The sequence below is a fragment of the Drosophila ananassae genome, chromosome 3R, assembly GCF_017639315.1.
Source record: "Drosophila ananassae strain 14024-0371.13 chromosome 3R, ASM1763931v2, whole genome shotgun sequence".
NCBI classification, from domain to species: Eukaryota; Metazoa; Arthropoda; class Insecta; order Diptera; family Drosophilidae; genus Drosophila; species Drosophila ananassae.
In genome coordinates, this window is record NC_057930.1 from 11,748,089 (window position 1) to 11,770,261 (window position 22,173).

General features: G+C 44.0%; 1 protein-coding gene across 2 annotated transcripts in view; it reads right to left on the bottom strand.

The window, feature by feature from the left end:
* Nucleotides 1-22,173, bottom strand: part of LOC6503385 (hemicentin-1) — a 78,065-nt gene that overhangs the window by 3,532 nt on the left and 52,360 nt on the right. For both annotated transcript variants that reach the window (XM_001965296.4, XM_032455494.2), the window contains exons 6-8: nucleotides 12,747-14,933; nucleotides 11,689-12,192; nucleotides 5,113-5,481 (exon numbers count right to left, since the gene is read on the bottom strand). In XM_001965296.4, coding sequence (XP_001965332.2) covers nucleotides 5,113-5,481; nucleotides 11,689-12,192; nucleotides 12,747-14,933 — 3,060 coding nt within the window. The remainder of the gene's footprint in view (nucleotides 1-5,112; nucleotides 5,482-11,688; nucleotides 12,193-12,746; nucleotides 14,934-22,173) is intronic.

Here is a 22,173-nt window from a genome sequence, read left to right on the forward strand (position 1 = left end):
TCTGCTACAAATTGTTGCATATTTAAGCGCATCCCATCGTCCATCGCCCATACCCGTTCCTCACCTCCATCTCCACTTTCAAGCCATGTCCGCAGCTCTTTTGGCCATGCAAATCCGGCAAAGGATTCAACACTAACAACCTTCCTCTCACACTTTTTCTCCAGCTTTTAGTTCCTTTTTTTTCCTTTGACTAGCTTTGCTATGCTTTGGATTGCTTTGTGTGCCAAATCGTTGGAAAATTTATTGGAATTTGAATTTCAAAATAAAAAAAAATACAAAAAACAAGGATGGGCAAACGAAATCGCTGCATCAAATGCTTTTTTGGCCAAATACCAATGTGGGAATGTCTCACTCCGGGAACTCTCTTTAGCGTGTTACTGCACGGCAAATAAAATATGATGTTTATGACAAAAAAAAAGGATATTATCTTTATCACAGGCATCTAATCATGTATTACTATTTATAGATTTTCAGTTAAATCTCTTCAAAATTTTTTAAATTGTTGACACTTGTCTTAAGTGCTCTGAACTCAACCATTTATTTCTTGCCCTGTTCACAAATGTAAAACGTAAATCCTTTTTAACAACTGCTCTTTAACATATTCGGTCCCGTTGGCAACCATCTCAGCCCTCCATCTCCACCTCATCCTTCTGTATTTTTTCCAGGACCAGGATTCTTGGTCGTGTGAAAAATTCCAAAGCGCGTTTGTCGCCGTCGCTCTAACGCCTTTTCCCTGTGCCTTTCCACTTGCCACTCGCCACTCTACTTTGGCATCTGCATAAACTTGACCCAAAAAGTAGAAAAAAGGGAAAGCCAGCCAGCCGGGAAGATGGGGAGAAAAGCCAGGAGGAAAGCTGAAAAAGCCAATCCTTTTTTCCAACTATTTCCTTTCGTAGATTTTCAACTGTTCGAAGATTTGGCTCCTGTTTGGGTTCCTGGTCGCATTTTATGGCCAATACGTGAGCTGAGGATATTATGCGCATAACTTTATTGTGCCACGCCTCCACCTCCGCCTCCCATACACATACTAGTTTTCCTTTTTGCCTCGATGCCTGCTAGTGGTTTTTCATGCTGTTTTTCAATTTCCACTCAGAGTCTCAGTCGACTCTCAACAACTTAATCGTTTTTGCGTTAAGCATACGCACTGTTGGTCGCCACTTTCCACTTGCCTTTTTTTCCCCTCCCCGAGTTGTCTTAGGATGCAAATTTTCTCAGTGTCTGTGTGTGTTTCTCTTCTAGCTTTTTTTTGTTTTAGCTAACCCTTTCGTTTTCTGTTATTCTCTGGCTCTGGTTTTTTTTTGTTTTTTTGTTATGCTAAGCTCGTAATAACCCATTCTTTTTTTTAGTAAATTTTCGGAATACGTCGAAAGTAAACAAATTGCAGATGAGTTTATCCCACCAACACAAGCACAGTGAACAGAGACTCCCAGGCAGAGAGCAGAAGGGGTTAAAAAATATATAGAGAAGCCAAAGCGCTTATCATTTGTTGCCTTTTGGCCACTGGCTTTCTACCATCTCCCAGCTCCACTTCACAAATCCACTTAGTGTGTGTTTAGTGCTGTGGAGTGTGTTTCTCCTGGCTATGTTTTTTTTTTCTTCTTGGTTCTGGAAGCTCCTTTCGTTGTTGCAAAAATCCTGACTCATGTGATTTATGTGATTCCCTATTGCCAGCCGCCTTCGCATTCGCCTTCATCCTTTGCAAGCATTTGGAATCCTGCCAGCCAGAGGATAGTGGAGAAAGCGCAGCCAGAACACGATTCTTATGGCACTTTGAATAAGTTTTCTTGGCATTTACTGCTTAGCATAAAAGCAAACTGCATTGTAAGCTTTTCAATGAGAAGCAAACCTCCTCAACATAAACAAATTTTCCGAGATTTGAATAAGATAGTTTACAAGGGAAATGGCCAAGGTATTAAGCTCTATTTTCCGCAATAGCATTAAAGAAATTAATCAATTAGAAACCGATAGCAGGGATCCTTGCTGACTTTCACTTAATCCCTTAAATTGAAAGTTCTCCCTTTTCGGACCGACCCATATCCGAGCTTCAATTATGCTCTCGTCTGGAGGCATATGTCGCGGGTGTATGAATGCTTCTGATATTAATCAATATCGTTTATGTATATTCATGAAGTAGCAATTTGAATAATCTGCTAAAAGCTCAGGATAATCCTCGTCTTGTTCTTCATCTTGTGGCTGCCTTTCTCTCTTTTCGACCCCCCATTCCCTAATGATGAATTAAAGCCATTTTCTGGCTGGCAGTGTGTGGGTGTGTTTGACAAAAGACCAAACAAAAGCGCTCAGCCAACTGACACAAAAGTCTGCATAATCAATCAGTCAGTATGTCTACTGCTCCCTCATACCCTTTCCTATATCCTCATATATCCCCTCATATGCTTTATTCTGTGTGTAACCTTCTTTGCATGTTAACAGATGAGGAAAAAATTTGCTTACGCAGCTTTTGGCCGCAGACTTCCTTCCGGCCATGGCCAGCACCTCAGCTATCCCATCCCTCCTCTCTGGTCTGATTGCTCACTCACTATATGCAGTGCAAAAAATTCACTACCTTTTTTTTGGTAGAATTATTTAAGGTTTGAAAGTATTTAATACCATTGTTTTTCTCTCAGTGATTGGATGCATTTTGCATAGCACAGAAGTCAGCTGAGGTTTGGCTGGCAGGGAGAGAGCAGCGCAGGCAGGGAGTGAGCGATGAGGGGTCTCAAATGTGAGTTTGGCAAGTGTAAAAGCTTTTAAACATACAAACACCGACAGTTGCAGGCACACACATACACACACACACACACTGACACATACTTATACACACAGAAGGCCACACACATTCAGTTGCAGTTGCAAGCTGTGCTTAAGCTGACATCAATGTAATGAAGATGTATTTGCATATTGTAGCACTGTCAATCTGCTGGGTTTCCCCCCACTCTGCCACCTCCCCCTTTGCAACATTAACCCACTCCAGACCACCCTGCCCCCAGCCCCCAGCCCCTGCCCCTCCATTTTGCTGGCCTCGCTTTTAGTTTGCTTTGCTTTTGATGGCACTCGAGGGGATGTATCTTCCATCTTGTAGCTCGTAGCTGGTGCTGTTTGGTGTGCAGCTTCTTCGATATTTTTGTTTCATTTTATTGACATGACCGAATAGTTGCAGCATCCACGCCTCGCCTTTGGCTTGTACAGCTGTTGTTATGCTGCTAGTTTTTGGGATTTCAAGTTGCAATCATTTTTTTTTCAGCACTTTTTTTCGGCTGACTGTTTTTTGGGTGTGTGTTTTTGTTTCGCCTGGGTGTTGTGCATTTCTTAGTTGTTGCTAGGAACCGAGTAAAAAACCAGTAGTGTATGGGCTTGCCTTTTTTTCTCTCTACAATTTTTTGTTGTCTTGCTTTTAGTTTCAGTAAAAAAAAAAAATTGGAGGAAAGAAAATATGAGGAGGGGTAGGAAACAGCCTCCAGTGCTTTTTTTCGCTTTCCCTTTTTTTATTGCATTTTATATGCACGCACCAAAGCGCAAAGAAAGATGAAACACACATAACGAAAACAGAGAGAAGAAAAAAAAAATGCCAGCTAACAATATTCAGGCAAAACAACAAAAACAACAACAACAGTACCATACTGCGAGTGAGTCCTGCGAGTCCTGGGCAATAAAACCCCAAAAACAACAACCAGCTACCAAAAATGTATTTTTTTTTGCGGGTTTTGGTGCTCATAAAGCGTAAAGATAACAGACACACACACACATACAAAGCTCATAGTTGTGGCCAACACCAACAGACTCATACAAACGTAAAGGAATATTACGCATACGACCCATGGGCGCTTTACAGTCACCGCTGCTGCTGTTGATCCAACTCAAAACTCTCACTGTGGCTGTTCATCTTGGGGTCTGTTCGGTTCGGTTCGGTTCGCTTTTTATTATTTAATATTTTAAAACACTTGCGGTGTTATTGGCATTACAATAACAACGACAAACAAACACCAGCGGTTCCACAACAAAAACAATATGAAAAGTTCAGGAATAACACACATATACCGAAGAGTCAATACGCTTGTTTAATTCATTTCGAATATATTCAAAGAGAATATGTTTTCACATTTTAAAATGTATTGAAGAATATTTAAAAATAGAACTCATTTATTTTTTAAATATTTCTTAAAAGAAAGAAGCCATTTCCTAAATAGTTTTAAAATATTTAAGCAACTTATCAGAGTGTATATAAATAATAAAACACACATAACAACATGGGCCATGCGGCAAAAATGGATTCCGCAAAAATTCGAATACACACACACAGTCGATGCGAAAAGTATACAGACAGACAGAAATACATAGACAATCCCAAAAACAAGCTGTGGATGCCAAAGGGCACAAACTTCCTTCTCCCTGCCGTTTTTCTGGCGTTCTTGTTGATTTCGTTGCGGTTTGTGTTGTGTGCTCCAGTGAACTTAAAGCAAACTCGGCAAATACTTTAAGCCAAGCCGGAATGTTCGAACAGCATATTGCCTCAAAATATTATTTATTTGCGACATGTTTTTGTAGCTGGACTGGTCCTGGTCCTGACCCCGGACTGTGTTTATAATTAGCATGGCAAAAAGGGCGCAGAAACATTTTAGATTTCAGCATTTCAGTGCTTAACTTGTCATAACTGAAAGCGAGCCAAAGCCCAAAATGCCAACAGAAATGTTGGGGCCCAAACTTTTTTTTTTCTTTTGACATAGGCCGCTTCCAAAGACAGGACCTTACTCTTTTTCCCGAAAGTTCTAGGACATGATAGCACCACAGCTTAATGTGTCAGAAAATAGAAACTTTGGGTTCTCTCACTCGCTTCTCGGTGCGTTCGCCAAAGTTTATCAATCAAAATGAGGCAAACTTCCTCCAACAAATCCTCTCTTCGCAATCTATGTGTAATTTTCGACATCTTTGGCATCCTTCTTGAAACATTTTGATGAAATTTGTTTACAAGCATTATTTCATTAGAGGTAGTATTAGTAGTGGAATCTGCTAAGAAATTGATTGATTCTCTCATTTTTAAACACTTTATCACACTCACACTTGCACTCCAAACTATCCTTAATCTTTAAAATATTAATCCTTTTAAAAATAACTCACCTAAATGCTGGTCGACTCGCTTCTTGGGCTTCTGCACAGATGCATAGGGATCGCTGCAGTAGTCCTGCCGGGACGGATTCTGGCTGTTGCGCAAATTGTGGTATTCGTCGCCCACCTGGCTGGGCGTGGCAGTGAGATGGGGATAGGGGGCGTAGTCATCGACCGCCCCATAGCCGCCGTGGGTCAGCGGATCATAACCGTAGGCGGGCTGCTGTTCCACATATTGGTTCATTGGCGCCTGGACGAGACTCTGCTGGGCACCCACGGCCGCCGCCGACATTTTCACCTGCCACAAGGAGTCCTGCGAGTTGACACTTCCGCCGTTGTTCGAGTTCGAGTAGTTGTTTTCCATGTAGCCCATATTCACCCCTGTAATAACAGTGCAGAAAAAAAAACACAAACATGAACAGAATGGCGGATGATGAATGTGCCCCAGTAATTGTCAAGTGGCTTAAAGGGGCCTTAAATAAAAATATCAAAAATATATATTCCAGAGTCAAGAGACTGTCATGGCAAAGTCCTGTATCCTGACCTGTCCTGTGTAACAGAAAACAGTGACTATTTGGCCTATGGCCAAGCAGAAACTTTCGCTTGTTGGCAGTAAAATAAAATTTAATTAAAATTAGGCCAAACTTTCGGCTCCACAACAAAGTTTCGGGCCGGATTTTTATTGATTAACACATAAAAATGACAGAGGCATTAAACGAATTTATTAACTGGCCAAGGAACGCGCCCTCGTTCAGACAAGGCGTAATTAATAGTTCATCACATTGCGCATACGCCGCGTGCGCCACTTAAAATCTATCCGAGCGCCATAAACCCCGTTGGAACACAGAATTTCACTTCTTTGTCCCTCACTCCATATGCCCTTCAACTTTTTGACAAATTTTTATGGGGTACCGGAGTACGGAGGACTCTTTGTCCTTCGCTTCTGCCTTTGATGAGGAGCAGCTGGTGTTCCTATTCTTCCCACTCCGGTGTCCTGCTTCCTGCCATGACTTTGGCATTTTCATTCATGGTTCCTCCGTCTGCTTGTTGGTGCGTGCTGGCTGCCTGGACGCATTTATTATTATTTTTATATCGTGATAAATCACTCATAAATATTAAACGCACGCTTGCCGCCACACAAAAACTTTTTGAATTTTGACTTCCCAATCAGCCTGCACAAAAATGGGCATTCGAAAATATAATTTCATGCCTTTGGAAGGATTTGTCAGGAAGAAGTTTAAAATAAATGTAAAAATTAATTCCCCAAATCCCATAAACAATTAAATATAAACAGAACTTGGGCAAAAAGCATTGCCTATTTTTCAGTGCAATGGCTCTTGTCACGCATGAAAAAGTAGGCAATAAAATGGTTCGATTTTAGTGAATTTCCACAGATTGAGTTCCACTCTAGACAGTCCTATATATAGGTACTATACTATACTATATAGTATTCCATATCCCTTCCCTGAGAAATGCGAACTTTTATGACAAGTTTTGGCTTACTACTCGCGTGTTGGCAGCTGGAACTGGAAACTGCGACTTGGGCTTAGGGTTCGAGTTTAGGGCTACGATTTTATGCCTCGTTTTGGTGGGCGTGATAATTTTTATGATTAGCCATAAAACTAAAACAGTAATAATATTAACTTCATTTACATTTCATGCGACCAACTTGGCTCTGGCAATTTGCATATTTGCTTTGGTAATTTTATGCCTCAACATTCTGCTTCTGCTTCTCACTCTCATTGTTATTATTATTATTATATATTTTTTTTCGAATTGCAATGCTACGATGAGAAGCGAAACTTTTCAATTTGATAAGCATCAAATCTTTTGTCAGCGAACAACTTTTGATTGCTCAAGTTTGCCAAATATTTGACCGAAATAACAAAATATACCTCCATAACCACTCCCACTCCCATGGCCATGATGATGAAAATTTTAATGCATTTCCATTGTCTGGAGAGAAACATTTTTGTCCCAGACAACCCGATTTCTGGTTCTGATTCTTATATTTATTTCGCCTTTTTTGAAGCAATTAAAGTTTGTCAAAGTTTTGTGCATTGATTTGAGCAAATAACAACAACAGTTGCGGCATAGTTCTGGGCCCAGTCACGCCCAGCCCAGTCCTCCGCCTCCACAAAACAGCTTATTAAACCACCGACCTCCCACTACCCCTTTTCTAGTACAGTTTGCGTTGGAAAATCTTTTCATGTAAAAGTGCTGGGGCTGGTGCTGGTGGAAAGTTTTCCCTCTAATTCACTCGACAAACTTTTCAACCGGAAGCGCTTACAATTATGCAACATTTTTGTGCAACAGCAGCAGTGGCAGTGGCAGTAGAAGCCGTAGAAGGAGTAGCAGCAGGCAGGCAGGCAGACGCACAATAAAAACAGTTTCAAATGCCATTAACGGTTAACTAAATAGCAGGGCAGCCTGCCGGGGTTAAGGGGCATAACTTGTGATGGCTGGGCGGCTGCCTCACTTCTGCTCCCAGTTACTTGGCTTCCACTCGAGGCAACTCATCTCAACTGAACTCGAGCCCAGTTCGGTGTTTGGGGTGTTAATGGCGCCGACAGGGTTGAACCTCATCTGGGCTTTAATGTATGCACGGAGAAAAAAAAAGGATGGGGATTGAGGTCTTATTTGTTATAAGGATAAACTGTTTCAAAGGCTGTCTTAACAGAATATCTTATGGAAATCTCCCTCTCTGGTATCTCTGGTATTATATTTTTTCCAATTTGTATTTCTTTTCTGTGTAATTATTTCTCTCTCTGCATATAACCCTACAACCTCTGGTGCTGCTCCTTCGCCTGCCTTGTTGCACTTTTAATTAGCGACGCGACGCGACTCGAAGTCCCTGGGCCGGAGAATCGCAGAGTCTGCTTGGCGTTTGCCCTAAATGCGCTTAAACTTGGCAGGCACAACAAGGGCCAGAGCTATTTTTTGGGGCATCTGCGACGAGTGCAGGGAAAGTGTGATCCTATAGCCTGAGTTCCTGAACTTGCCGTGTTGCACTTTTCCGCTACCACTCTCCCTGCCACTTGCTCCTACTGCTACTACTGCCTTTCTTTTGGCATTTCCCTTTCGCCGAAGTTGGCCCAAATGTTGAAAGCACTCACAGCTTCAGTTTCTTAGGTTTGGTTTTTCTTTTTTTTTGGATTTTTTGGTAATGAATGAAAAGCCTGCGGGGCGACAAGAGTGAAGTGAAGTAACTTTGTTAAGGAAACTCTCACAGGAGTTCTTCGTGTTGTTCCTGATCAGCTGGGCATGACAGAATTTTTAGTTTAAGAAAGGAAAAAAAAGTTGAAAGGTCTTAAACAAAGAAAAGTTCACTAGCTACCAGGCCAGGCTCAGACTCAGGCCAAGGGTATTGATGATTTTCATAATACCGTAAAGGGGTTTTCCCTTTCATTTTCCAGCATGTTTTTACTGTTTCTGCAACAGTGTTTAGATTTAAGCCAATTAGTTTGGTCAACTGCAAAAAAAAAGACAGAGAGAAAGAAAAAAAAAAAGCCAGCAAATTGGAACTCATAGATAGTGTCTTCGGAATGTTGTTGGTGTGTGGTTTAGTTTGGTTTTGGTTTTTGGTTTGCTTTTTGGGTTTGGGTTGGGTCAGTTGGCCTGGTCAGTTTGTCAGCTGGGCCAAGGCAGCCAAGCCTTTTTTAACAGCTTTAGACCCCTCCTTTCGGTCCTCTTTCTCTTTTATTTGAAAGAAAAACATGTCCAAGGGGTTGATGTTCCAGAAGACAAACATTAAACAAAGGGCGCCAATAAAAAGTCTTCCATTTTATACAAAAAATATTAAATAAAATATATAGAGCATGAATATAAATATTATTCCTAAAAAAAAACCATAAAAAATCATGTTGGCATTTAGGAATATTTTTTCAAGTGTCATAGCCCGCTCTTCAGTTTTTTTGGATAGCGTTTTTGGGGCGCTGGAAAACTATTTTGCGGCTATTTGCTTTTTCGGGGGCCGAAGCCCCAAACTGAATTGCATAGAAAAGAGCTGGAGCTGGTATGGTATTCCTATGGCAACACCCACCGAACCCCCGAACCAACCAGAAGAATCCCATCTAAACCAAAACCCAACTAAACCAGACCAGAGTTGAACATGGCAGACATTTGTTGGCCCGTCGCGCGGGTTCATGGCTTTATTTATTTAGCGCATAAATTTTGCCAAGCGCGAGATTCCTTCTGTTCTTCTTTTTTTTCTATTTTTTTGTTGTTAGCCCGCCCCCCCCCCCCCCCCCCTTAACCATTTATTCCACATTTTTATTTTCCATTTCTCTATTTTGGACGGTTGGTTGACTTTTCGGTGTATGCGACGACATTTGTTTGCATTTATTTGGTTTTCTAAATTCAGCTCCTTGTTCTGTTATGTTGGAACATGTCCTGGCGTCCTTATTGTCCCTGCCGTCTAGCCGTGGGCGTATTTTGTGGCCTCAGCCTCCTTGGACTTGATCCTGGAGACGGCAGAGAGTGCAACAAACTCTAACAAACTAAAATTTAATAACTATTTAAGAAAGGATTAAAATTGAAAGGATTATACTGCAACCCTAATTTCCCTTCTAGCTCTGTTTTTTCACCTTTGCCTTTATTGGCGGCACTTTCCCGCCACTCACTTGATTGTTTTTATTGTTGTCGCCGGTTTACATGCAAAGTTCATTAGGTTTTTGGCCTAGACCAGGAGCAGGAGCAGTCGAGAGTTGGTTCGTTGGGGTGGGGCTCCCAGTGGTGGCCCAAGCTGGGTGGCCGTTAACGAGCCCGAAAAGTGCAGGCAACTGAAACAATGAACCGCCTGCACCGCTGGCCCCCAGAAACTCTCAGTAGCAGACAGAAGTGTAAACGAAAGGAGCTTTACATGGCAAAAAAAAAGGATAATTTTAAAAGGATATATTAGAGGAAATATATAGAAACAAAAAGTAACTAAAATATTTAGCTGCTTTTGTCTCCTTTACAAACAAATCCTTTAATTTCAAACTCTTAAATTTTAAATAATAAATTTTGTCAGTGCAAAACATAGCCAGGACGAAAGCATCTGGCTAAGGACATTTCGGTGTGGCCTCGTGTGTTTCGACTCTTCGCTTGTGGCTGCCTGCTCCTTAAGCGGCAATTAGCGCTCACAATGACTGGGCTAGAGAGGGGGGGGGAGGGAAAAAAGGAGTTTCCTCTTTTGGTCCTGCAATTGCCCTCCTCCTCCTGCTGCTGCAATCTTTATTATTCATGGCACTTTCACTTGGCAAATTAGCTGTTACTGCAACTCCCACTTCGTGCAACTTCCCCCTTTTTCCACCGAAATCGTTTTTAAATGCAATTAAATGGCAATGTTTTCCCCCCACCCCCACCCCCAAGTCTTAACCCCCTAAAGGCCCTGACTAAGCGCCTTAAAATTTTAATTGGCCTTCGAAAACAATTGAAACTCGAAATTGCCAAAGCACAGGACACAGAAGCAACAAAAAGGAAACTCTGGAAAATCAAAAATAGCTGCCAATTTGGAGGCTAAAACCAAATAGAAATTACAAATTCCCAATGTCCAGTTATGGGTGAGAGGATACTCCTATTACCGTCCATGTCCTTTGCTTAAAGGGAATTTTTAATTTGGACATCATTACGAACCCACCACCCCCTCGCAGGACACCATGATGGGGCGCGATTGTGTGGGCGAGTGGGCAAGGATAATAAAAAAAAAAAAGAAGAAACCGAAAACAGTAAACGAAAAGCAGTACAACAATTAATAATGAATTGTATGGTGAATTGTGTGAAACCGCAAAGGGATCAGAGATGGGGGAGGAGTCGTCCTTTTTGAACAGAAAGCTCTTCAGTTTACGCATTCATTTTGTGTGTGTGTGGCACATACCCTGAGCACCAGAGACATGCGGCTGGGGGTGCGGCTGAATGGAATCAGAATGGCGGGGTCATCCCACCGCAGGCAGGGGTGGCGTCGAAAGGACCTCTCAGGATGAATGGACGGACGATGTGCGCGACAGCACGGCAACAACAATCGAAAATGGAAAGTATATTACAAAATACTACAAATCCAGTAACGTTTAGAAAAAAAATTGCTGTTTCAACAAATTTACAACGGAAGTGGAAAGTGCTTTCCTTTCGTCCTTTCTTCTCCTGCCTGCCCCACCAGGTGCGTGGGTGGGCGGATGGGAAGAAAAAAAATAAAAATAGAAAGCGCGCTTGATGAATGTTCGCCTCCACCATCGATTTGCACTCAACTCCATTTTGCACTTTTCCTCCCATTTTCAGGGGGCCGCATAATTTTGCAACACCACTTGCCCCACCACCCCCCCTCTCTTCCTCTAAATGGTGGCAGGGATTTCATTTTGTGCGGAAGTGTACGTATTTGTGCGACTGTGCTGGTCCTGCCGACAATGAAAAATCACCGCAGGTGGAAGCCCTGCTCCTCTACCTCTCGACCAGCAACACAAAAAATTGAAGAAAAAAAATCGTAAAGGACCAAAAGGACATGTCCCAACCGGAAGTATTTCTCACTTTGGTTTTCAGTCTTTCAGTTATCCTTTTTCGGCACCTTTTTGGAGGGCTGCTTTGAAAATTTTGGAAAGGGGTTCTGGTACTTACATTCGTTTCCTGGCATCGGGGGCAGCATGCCATTGACTCCGACGCCACTGCCGCCGATTCCTCCCACGCCGACACCTCCGCCCACGCCCATGCCGCTGACCACACTACCGCCCACGCCCACTCCCACACCACCGCCTCCCAGACCAACGCCGACCACTCCGCTGCCCGGGTGATAGCTGTAGCCGTTCTGGGCGGCATACAGGGCCGTCTTCTGCTCCTCCATGCTGAGGGCGAGATCCATCGAGTGCTCCAGGGCCTTGTTGTCCAGACCGGAGGCGGGGTAGTACGGGGGCGGGGCCTGGTTCTGCTGGGCGGCCACAATGGAGGGGCGCACCGAGTCCATTTCGTAGTCCTTGGCGGCGGCGCTCTTCTTCGACTGGTTCTTCTTGCAGCGGCAGAACATCAGGATCAGGCCGGCGAACAGGGCGAACACGATGCAGGACACGATGATGGCAATCAGAGTGGGCGTGGCCACACTGCTCTCCGCAATGAAAGGACCTCCAACTAGAAGAGGGAAAAATAATAATTAGAATATAGTTCGAAGAAGATTATCATTATTTTTCAAATAAATAATTTCCATAATTTTTAAAATCTTATCCTTTCTCCCCCATCTTGAAGTCCACTTTTCAGTGCAATCCTTGACCATAAAGAGATGAAATGGAGCCATGAAAAATGCATTGCAAGGAGTTGAAGTGGATGGATGGATGGTTGGAGGGATGAATGGATAGAGGGATGGATGGTTGGATGAATGGCAGCATCGCTGTTTGAAAGATGGGTGGTAAACAGCGAAGAGACCGCCGCTGCCGCTGCCGCGACCACTGCCACAGGACGCAGGATGCAGGATACAAGGAACTGGATGAGTGATTGATTGTCCGCCAGGCTGCTGGTCATTCAAGTGGTGCAATTGCTCGTAATGGCTTTGCATATAATGGAAATCATCCTGCGAGCATTCCAGACATCCTTCTCTCCCTCCCAGCCAATCACTTCCCACTTCTCTCTCTTTAACTCCCAGAACTTTAACTCCCAGGATCTTCCGATTAATTTTAGTTTCTACTCACCCTCGGCATCGGTGTAGCCTCCGCAGTGCTCCATGTTCGACCTCAAGCACAGCTTGACCCGCACGGTGGGCTTGTTCTCGTCCTCCAGGGCCAGCGAGTTCAGGCTGTTGTCCTCGTCGTCGGGATTGGGCAGACCCAGGGCACGGCTTCCGGTCTGTCGGTTCAGTCCGTTCAGTCGATCGATTTCCTGATCCTTGTGGGTGGGTCCGTTTCCGGACAGCTGCAGTTGGTCGAGCGTGGCCACCACTTCCCAGGACGCCATCGGAGTGTTGGCATTCACCAGGGACTCCACAACGGCCACCAGGGACAGGCAGGTGGCGCCCACATCGATGCCCAGGATGCGAGTACTCGGCTGATAGGTGACCTGCAACGGTGGCGGAATCCTGCTGACCTTCGTTGTGACCAAGATCTCATTGGAGTAGGGTGATCCGCTCTTGGGATTCAGCGCCTTGACCTTGAAGGCGTAGCTCTGGTGCTGCTCCAGCGAGGTGACCTTGCAGGGAATGTCGCGCTGGCAGTCCACCTCCACCCAGTCGGAGTTCGAGTTGGCCAGAGTGGCGCAGTCCGGGATCAGTTGCTCCTCGCGGGGCATGGCCACCCGCCGGTAGCTGACGAAGAACTTGGTCTTGCTGAGGCCGCCATCGAATCCGGGGTCCCAGCTGAGGGTGACGTAGTTGTGGCCCACATCGATGGCCCGGAGGTTGGTGGGCTTCTCCGGCGGTCCCTTCTGCTGCAGCCGAATGGGCGCCCGAATTGTGTCCAGGGAGTTAACCACTCGGCAGGTGTACTCTCCGTAGTCAGAGTGGGTCAGCGAGTTGATCTTCAGGACGGAGGTGTAGATGTCGTTGTTGTCGGTGGTGGTGCTGATCTCGTAGTGTCCGTCCGAGGACATGGTCAGGGGCGATGGATTGTTGCCGAACTGCCACTGGAACTCCGGCTTCGGGTAGGCCTGAACTTTGCAGACCACCTCGGCGGTCTCCCGGATGTCGAATGCCACCTTGTTGTACTGATGGAGGACAATGGGCTCGTGCTCGATCCTCAGCTGCATGGAGGAGTTGGCCGAGTTGACTTCGTTCTGGTAGAGACAGGTGTACAAGCCACGATCGCCGGGCACCAGGGCGTTGCCATTCGGACGGGCCTTGCCGCGGAACTTCAGCTGGCTCTGAACGGTGACCATGCCGTTGAGGCCCTGGTCGGGATTGGTCTGGACTTCGTACAGGTTCTGGTCGGGCTGGATCTCCACGCCGTCCTTCAGCCACTTCACGCTCGGCGCTGGCTTTCCTTTGGCGCTGCAGGTCACCGTGTAGTCGGTGTCTCCCACGCGGCGGGTCATGTGCTGCTGCAACTTGGCGAGGAACTGGGGGGGCTGGTGGATCTCCAGGACAATGGTGGCCATCATACCGATGCCCAGTTCATTCACAGCATGGCAGTGGTATTTGCCCTCGTTGCCCAAGTGAGCCTTGGGGATGGAGTACTGGGGTCCCTGGGCCAGGATCTTCTGGGTGCTGGAGAACTCGCCGTCCATGTCGCGGAACCATCTGTACTGCGGCACCGGCCATCCCGGCGGGTTGGCCGAGCAGGTGAGGGTAACGCCATTGCCCACATGCACCACAGGGCGGTTGGGGGTGATGTAAGCCTGACCCGGACGATGTCGCACCAGCAGGGCCACCGTGGAGTTACCAACACGCTCGCTCCTCTCCTGGCCCTGGCTGTGCATCCAGTTCACGGCCCGGCAGACGTACGTTCCGGCATGTTCCGCCCTCACGGAATTCAGGGTGAGCACATCGCCGCTGTAGCGGAAGTCCGGGGCGCCCTCCTTTAGCCATTCAATGGTCACGGGCGAGGGATTGGCGGTCACATTGCATCGAATAGTGACGGTCTCGCCCTCCTCCGCCTCGCGGGTCTTCGACTCGATGACCACCGTCGGCGGGTAGAGAATGTCCAGGATGAGCTCCTGCTCCCCGGTCTTGCCCAGGCCATTGTCCGCACTGCAGGTATACTTGCCGGCATCCTGCACCGACACTCGGTGGATGGTGTGGACCAGCGAGGAGCTGATGAAGCGACCGTTTCTCGTCCATCGGACATTCGGCACCTTGGGCTTGGCATCCACGTTACACTCCAGCTTGGCAGTCCGGTCACGTTCCACCCGCAAAGGATTCTCGGGTCCGACCTCAACGCGGGGATAATCTGGAGATGGGAGAAGCGGAGAAGAAAAACATGGAAAATTAGTCTAGTCACAGAGCGAATCAAAGCAAAACCGCTAAAAAAAAAACAGCAAGACTGCAAAGAAAAATTAATAAACACGCAGCATTTTTGGCATAATCAGGCGGCATAATCCAAAACTTCTAATTGAATTAATCAGTGGAAGATGGGGCCCGAGAGCTTGGCATGATTAGGCTGCCAGCACGCCGTCTGATTAGACACGAAATTTGTCAATTATTAATTAAACTAATGAAGTGTCTGAAGGTCGGTCGTAGGGTCATTAGCAGAAGGAGAGTTAATTTTCGGATGAAAGAGCTTCGAACCGCGTAGGAGTGGATGTTTTTTTTTTTTAAATAATTTTAGAAGAAGTTCGAGGAACTGGAATTAGTTTTAATTAGAAAACAAAAAGAACCCTTCAGGTGCTACTACTTCATCATCAACTTCAATTCCTGTTTTTAAAAGGAAAGAAATTCATCCAAGACTTAATTTTTTTGTGGCTTGGAGACTGCAAGTCATAGTCTGACATTAGTGGCCTCTTATGCACCGCAAATGGCGTGAAATTATGTCCGTTCGCCAGCACCATCCTCCTCCTCCAGCCTTCAAGTTTCTGGAAGCCACAACCACTTTGTAATTAACTGCCCCCTGGATAAGTGTCGCCAGCTGCCTAATGACTTTGCTCATAAACTCACAGTCCCCGACCATTGACAGCCACGAGAAGTATAAGAACTTTAGTTGCCGCAATCTCGAGAAACTGGAGCAACTCCGTCTGTCCCTCTACCCCCATACCTATACCTATACCCTTTCCATTACACAATCTCCTTCTGCAAATTATAGTAAATTGCGTGATTCTCTCTCGGCTGCCTTTTATAAAAGGTCTGTGCGGGTTCAGGTGTCTCAATTGTACACTAGAAGAAAAAACTAAAAGTTAGTTTGCTTGAAAGTTCTATAAAAAATGATTCCTGTCTTTAATATTTTTTTAAGCCTCTCTTGACAACTTACTTTAGTCAAATTTCTCCATAAAACCACTCATTTATTTCTCTAATATTTTCTATACTTTTATTTCTTCTTGTGTAGCTGTAGATTGAAGCCAAAGTCTCAGTCTTTTACTTGAGTCTTTTGCGTGTTTATGTGCGTGTAATTACATTTGATTGTCTGGCTTTGTTGCCGGCGACCATTAAAGCATTGTTTGGTTAGAAATCAAGACCTCCTTCTGTTCCATTTTGTTTCGTTCTGTTCTGGCCATATACTTCAGTTTTGTATAGTTTTCAGTTTCAGTTACCATAACTGCTACTGCCGAGCGGCCGTGTGGCCTTTGTTTGCGTTTCAAGTTGCTTGCCCGCTAAATGGCTTCAAATTGGCTTAATTGTCACTTTGCGAACATGTTTTACACATTTGGGCCAGGCCAGACCCGGTCGGGTTGTTCTGCATTGCATTCCTGCCATTTCGCCCCCACCACCGACCAGTATCGTGGAGTAGTGACCTAAAAATAGGCCCTTCATTCCCTTGATTACTTTAAAATGAAGCCGGGCAAACAGTAGTAGTCTTGGAGTGTAGTGAAGTTCCCTCAATTATTTGCCTCACAGCCGACGCTTCGTGTTCATAAATAATCAAAAGAGCCCACGAAGAAGAAGGGCAACAATTTTATGCGTGTTTTGCATATAAATTTCTTGCTCAACGCTCTCGGACACGGTCCTTAAATTATGTACGCAAATAATTGAATTAGTTTGCAGGATCTCACAAAAAAAATAAGTAAAGGGAGGGCGATGGAGGAGGACCTCTGGAAATCGTGTTAGAAATATTTTTCCAATCAATTGCCAAATTGTTGCCAGGTTTCCCACTCACTCTCCAGCAATTACTCCAGTATCCTGTACCAGTCCCTGTCCCAGTCCCAGGTCCTGTCCCCAACCATTCGCTTGGAAAATACTATTAACAAACACAAAGACCTTCGCTGAACAAAAAATTGAAGGAAAAAATAAATGGAAGGAAAATCTTTCTGGGGTTTAGATGCCCACGCAGAAGGGAAATGTTAAAAAAAAAAATAAAAAATTTAGTGTAGATCTGGGCATGTGAAGCAATTTATATGACTAATCCGAGAGGGCAGCATTTCATTTAGAATTTTCACTTTCACCTAACTCGATTTTCGGAGCGACAAGGTCTAATGCAATTTATCGAGGGATTTCCTCACCAATTAGTATTCCGAGCAACTAAACTGGTACTTTACTTTAAAATACATTTTCTTTTACTTGAAAGATTAAATTTGAGATGGAATTCAAAGCCATTTAAGCAGAAAAAAAAATAACTATCAAAGGAGATATAAAATTAGGAGAAATAAAAGCCAAAGAGCAGTTGGCTAATATTAATTTTAATTTTAATTACCAAAGAGCAAGGAGGAAAAAAGCGAAAGGCGGGCGGGCTAGGCCAGAGCACAAAATCCATTAAAAATAATCGACTGAGCTTTAACTCCCTGAATGGTCGTTGCTTAACTTGGCTAAATCCAATTTTGATGTGTGGGAGGCTGCCAGGGAAGTGGGCAGAAGTTGGGAGGAAGCCGCCAAACACGCGCTGAGCCACAGGCCACAGAAGCCAAGACAGCAAGGCAGAAGCGATTTGATATGAGCAACAAGCGCAAAACCAAAACGAAAACCCGAATGAACAACTCGTCCTTGTGCCTCCTCCACCGCCACACCGCCACACACCATTCCAGGCATGGCACGCGAAATTGGCAGGCCAGAAAACATTTGGCCCGAGGTCCAAGATAAATGATAAGGCGCCTAAAAGACTTATCCACCCTCCCCCCAGCTAGATAGCTCCCACTCCTCCTCGGGCCTTTCTATTCGTAACTAATGAACGTTAAGTTTAAAAAGATACACAAATTTTCCAGCAGCCATCCATAAATTTTGTGAAAAGGAGAAATGGGGGAATAGATATAGTCCCTGGCCTTGCAATTAATGCCTAAATTGGATTTTGAAAACTGGCCAGAAGACTGATTTAAAATAACCATTAGCCAATCGAAAATGAGTTTATAGTGTTTCCTTTTCCCAATCAGAGTCTTATCAACTGGCATCTCTACTCCTTTCTTTCACTTATCTCCTGAATGGTCTCTGAATCCTTTCTCCCTTGGCTGTGGCTGTGGCTGTGGCATCTTCAAGTTTATGTTGCCATGATTTTCATCATCTACTAAATGTTTTTCTTTGGCCTTTCAAGTTTTTCTTGTTTGCAAGCTGCTGCTACATATGGACGTGGTGGCACAGCTTCCACCAACTTCTCTCCAGCATCGGCTCCTTGGACTTGCTATTCTCATCGTTGCCATCTCTCCGGCCAGATGGTTTGCTTTTGTAACTTGTTAGTTTTCTTTAGTGGCCCTACACACGGGTTTCTCCACATCAGACACAGCTGTGGTCATAATAATGGCTTTAATTTTAATTCTATTCTATATATTTTTAACTTGATTTTTCACTAAAATGATACTCTGATTGAAGATTTCCTTTTTAACATATTTAATTACATATTTTTTTTAATTTTCTATTATTTTATCTCTGTGTACCTTGGCAAACACACTCCTCTAGATATACGCTTGTTCCCTGTCTTGTTTTGCTATTAAGTCAAGAATTTTTATAGCATTTAGTTGGAAAAGCTCCACATACTTCTGCCCACTGCCCTCTTACAGTTCTTAGTTCCAGATCCCATTCCCTCTTCAAGTGGAGATACGTACGCATAACTCGTGCCTGCTGTCAGCGCGTTTGAGCTATGAGCTCTTGTGGCTTCTGCTTTGGCTTTTTATTAGTTTCTTGTTTGGTTTTGCCCCTGCCTCATGCCTCTTGCCACATGCCCCTGCTAGAGTCACAGCTATTGCCATTTCTATTCCTTGGCCCGTGAGTGGTTTTCGGGTCTGATGTGTGCTTCTGTGTGTGTGTGTGTGTGTATGTGTGTGTGGAGACCAAAGTGACCAGGAGCAGTACCGACCATTTCTGGCTAACTAGTTACTAAATTGAGCGCATAAACTAAAACAACTGCGGCCCACAGTTCTGGACATGGGAAGAACAAAAAAAAAAATAGAAAAACAAGAATTGGAATAGGAATAGCAATGGCCAAGACTGAGGAAACTAGTTGGCCACTGCTCATAAATTACAGGAAGACATATTCAACGGAGACAAATAAACAACCATCCCCGGACCAGTCCAGTCCTTCCTTGAATTCATCCTCATACCCGGACTAGCGGACAGTATTTAGCATCCACATTAAGTCTGGTAACAAGAAAATCATTTAATTGAACAGCTCTAACCAGTTTGAGGGAAGACAAGGTAGGTAGAGATACTCAGAAGCTGTGAATATACATGGCTTGAGATACTTGAAGATGTGTCCATAAAAACCAGATAAAGGAAGCTGACAGCATTAAGAGAGCGATGACAATTAGTGTGGAAGAAATAAAATATAATCATAAAAAACTAAAGCCCAAGACTTCCCTACCATGCACTTGCTTCCAGAAACGCTCTATTGGATCTCATCCATTCGAACGTGCCTAAAACCCAGCCAGAACATATATATCTAGAATCTGGAGATCCATAAAACCGAAACTGAAAAACGTGCCTGAAACGAGCAAGGCATAAAAAAGTAAAACTTTCATATGTTATCCAAAGTGGAAAACACTTTAAAGCGATCACGAACTGGATCAAAGAGAAGCAACAAACCAGAAAAGATTTTAAGATACAATACCGAGTACTATGAAATTTTTGAGGCAAAAATTTAAGGCTTTGTTGTTTCAGGTTTTTGTGTCATTTTCTGTGAAAGAAAATCTGTAGAGTTTCTGGGAGCAGCAGTGTCTCATCCTCATCCTCAAATGAATTCACAAATGAAATGTGCAAAAAGCTTTTTAGACAAAAAAATAACCAAGAGCAATAAGAGAGCAAGCAAAACCAACTGATAAACGGACAAATGTTAATTGTACTAAAAATTTTATTGGCCACACATGCAGATACTAGATACAGAGGTTCTATACATATACTAGATATTCTGTACAAAATACATATGTATCTGACAATGGTTGGCCATAAAACGGAATCAAATTGTGCCGACCAAAGCAAATGTTTGGTCAAAAGCACAGAGACCAAGAGGCCCAGAGACCAGAGACCAGAATGCCACACAAAAATTGTTGAGAAAAATGAAGCAAAAGATTTAATAAATGTTACCGCATATATACGATATGAAGAATGTATTTTATGGACATCATAGCCCTGTGCTCTATTGATATACTGCCCCTGGAGTTGTGCTGCAAATGAATGTGTAAACAAACAGATGTATCTGTGCAACGGCTAGATACAAATGAACAAACACAACATAATTGGACCTGACTGACTCCTCCCCCTCCATCTTATAATATTCTCATCTGTCCAGTTTTCAGTTTATTTTTATGGCACACAATTTGTGGCAAATCAATGAAAAGTTTCCCTCCTCCTCCGGCTCCTTCTAATTTTATGGGCCTCCACATGTTTCGGGGCATAAACAATTCCGGGATCTTCTTCACCTCTGAGGAAAACAGACGCCGCTGCAATCAAAGCTGCCCCAAATTAATTTAAAAGGCTGTGTGTGTGGCGGGGGAGTGGGGGTTCTGAAAAAGTTCCTTCGCTATTTAAACAACACAAATTTTTGTAAATTGTCTGGTTGGAATTTTAATGGTAAACAGCAGAGAGAAAAAAAAAATGGGAGAGCTGGAAAGGGAGGAGGCTAGAGGCTGCTTTAAATAGGCAGCAAAATTATTGACAAAGTTTTTCCAGCCACACACATGGAGATTTTTTGGGAGCCCGGCCTAGGAGCGCCCACAAACGATGTCATTAGTGCTGGCGGGGCCGTGGCAGAAATGGCAGTTAGCCGGGCCAAAAGTAACAGTAACAGTCGTGCGCCGGGCCAAAAACTTTTTGCTTTTATTTATTTACTTGACGCGCAACGCAGAACAGACGAGCTGAGCCAAAAAATAGGTTCCGAAATGAGGGCGAGAAGAAAGTAAACAAAAGTTCTGGATGGGCTGGCAGAATGTTAGAGGCTCTACGGGGATTTGGGGGACTTTGGATGCTCTAGTTGGCCATCAAATTGTTTCCAGGAATATTTAAATAAAATGGTTATTAAATTATATTATCTAGCCCTAAGCTGAAGGACTTTAAAACTTTAAGAATATATCTTGAAAAAGTTTAGGGATAAGATCTAGGGAACTAGATCTGCCTGCTTTGTTTATTGTAGCCGGGAATTAGACGTAGGAGTAAGATGGAATTACTTGCGAAAAAGTAAAACAAATAGGGGAGAGTTCAGGATACAATTCAGGATACAGCCGAGCCGAGAAAAAGCAAAGCCAAAGTACAAGTTTCAGCTGGAACGTGCTGGGCGGCAAATAAAAAAGTGAAACAAGAGAGGAACCCCATCGGGTGATAACCTTGCCCCATAATAAACCCAATTCCCCGACTTTTCTATGCTTTTCTCTAAAAAAAAAAGAAGGAGGAGCTGGCATTGTCCTGGTACTGGACTGGCACGACATTGCCCTGTCTTTTGACCTAAATAATTAAATTCATTTGGGAGGCGACCAAAAGACAAGGCTAGCACCAGCCGAGAGGCGAAACTTTACGAAAAAAGAGGCGAAACTTTGCTTTTAATATTGTCCTTGAAGCTGAGAATGTCCTGCAGGAGCAGCAGCAGCAACTGCCATGCATTTAATTTTATGTAAAATTAATTTTCAGCTTCTAGTGCAACTCCTTTTTGCCACCCGCAGACACAATTTCATTGCATTTGTAAATATTTAGTTAATTTGAACAGATTCCAACTTTCTTTGTCATCGCAAAAATCTCAGAAGAAATTGCATTAGAAGGGAAATGGAAATTTGTGAGCCATTTGATGTAGAAGAAATTGTAGCTGTCAGTTCCACTTGTCCCTTAATTTCCTTGAAAGGTGTTTTTGAATGGCTAATATACATCTCACACATGTCGGAGAGTTTCATGGAAAAGTAATAGTCTGGCCGGAAGCTGAGGCTGAGTGAGAGGCGGACGTCTGGTTGCCAGGACATCATGTCGGATTTGAATGGTTTCCCTGGGAAACTAAACTGTGACGCAAATGGACATTGAATCGAACTAAAGAGGTCCTCTTCCGCCCTAATTAAGCCACGTGTTGGCTAAGCTGTGGCTGGCCTTTGTTTCAGGATATTAGACTTGAAGAATAATATTTCAATATTTCAGGTGAGCCACGC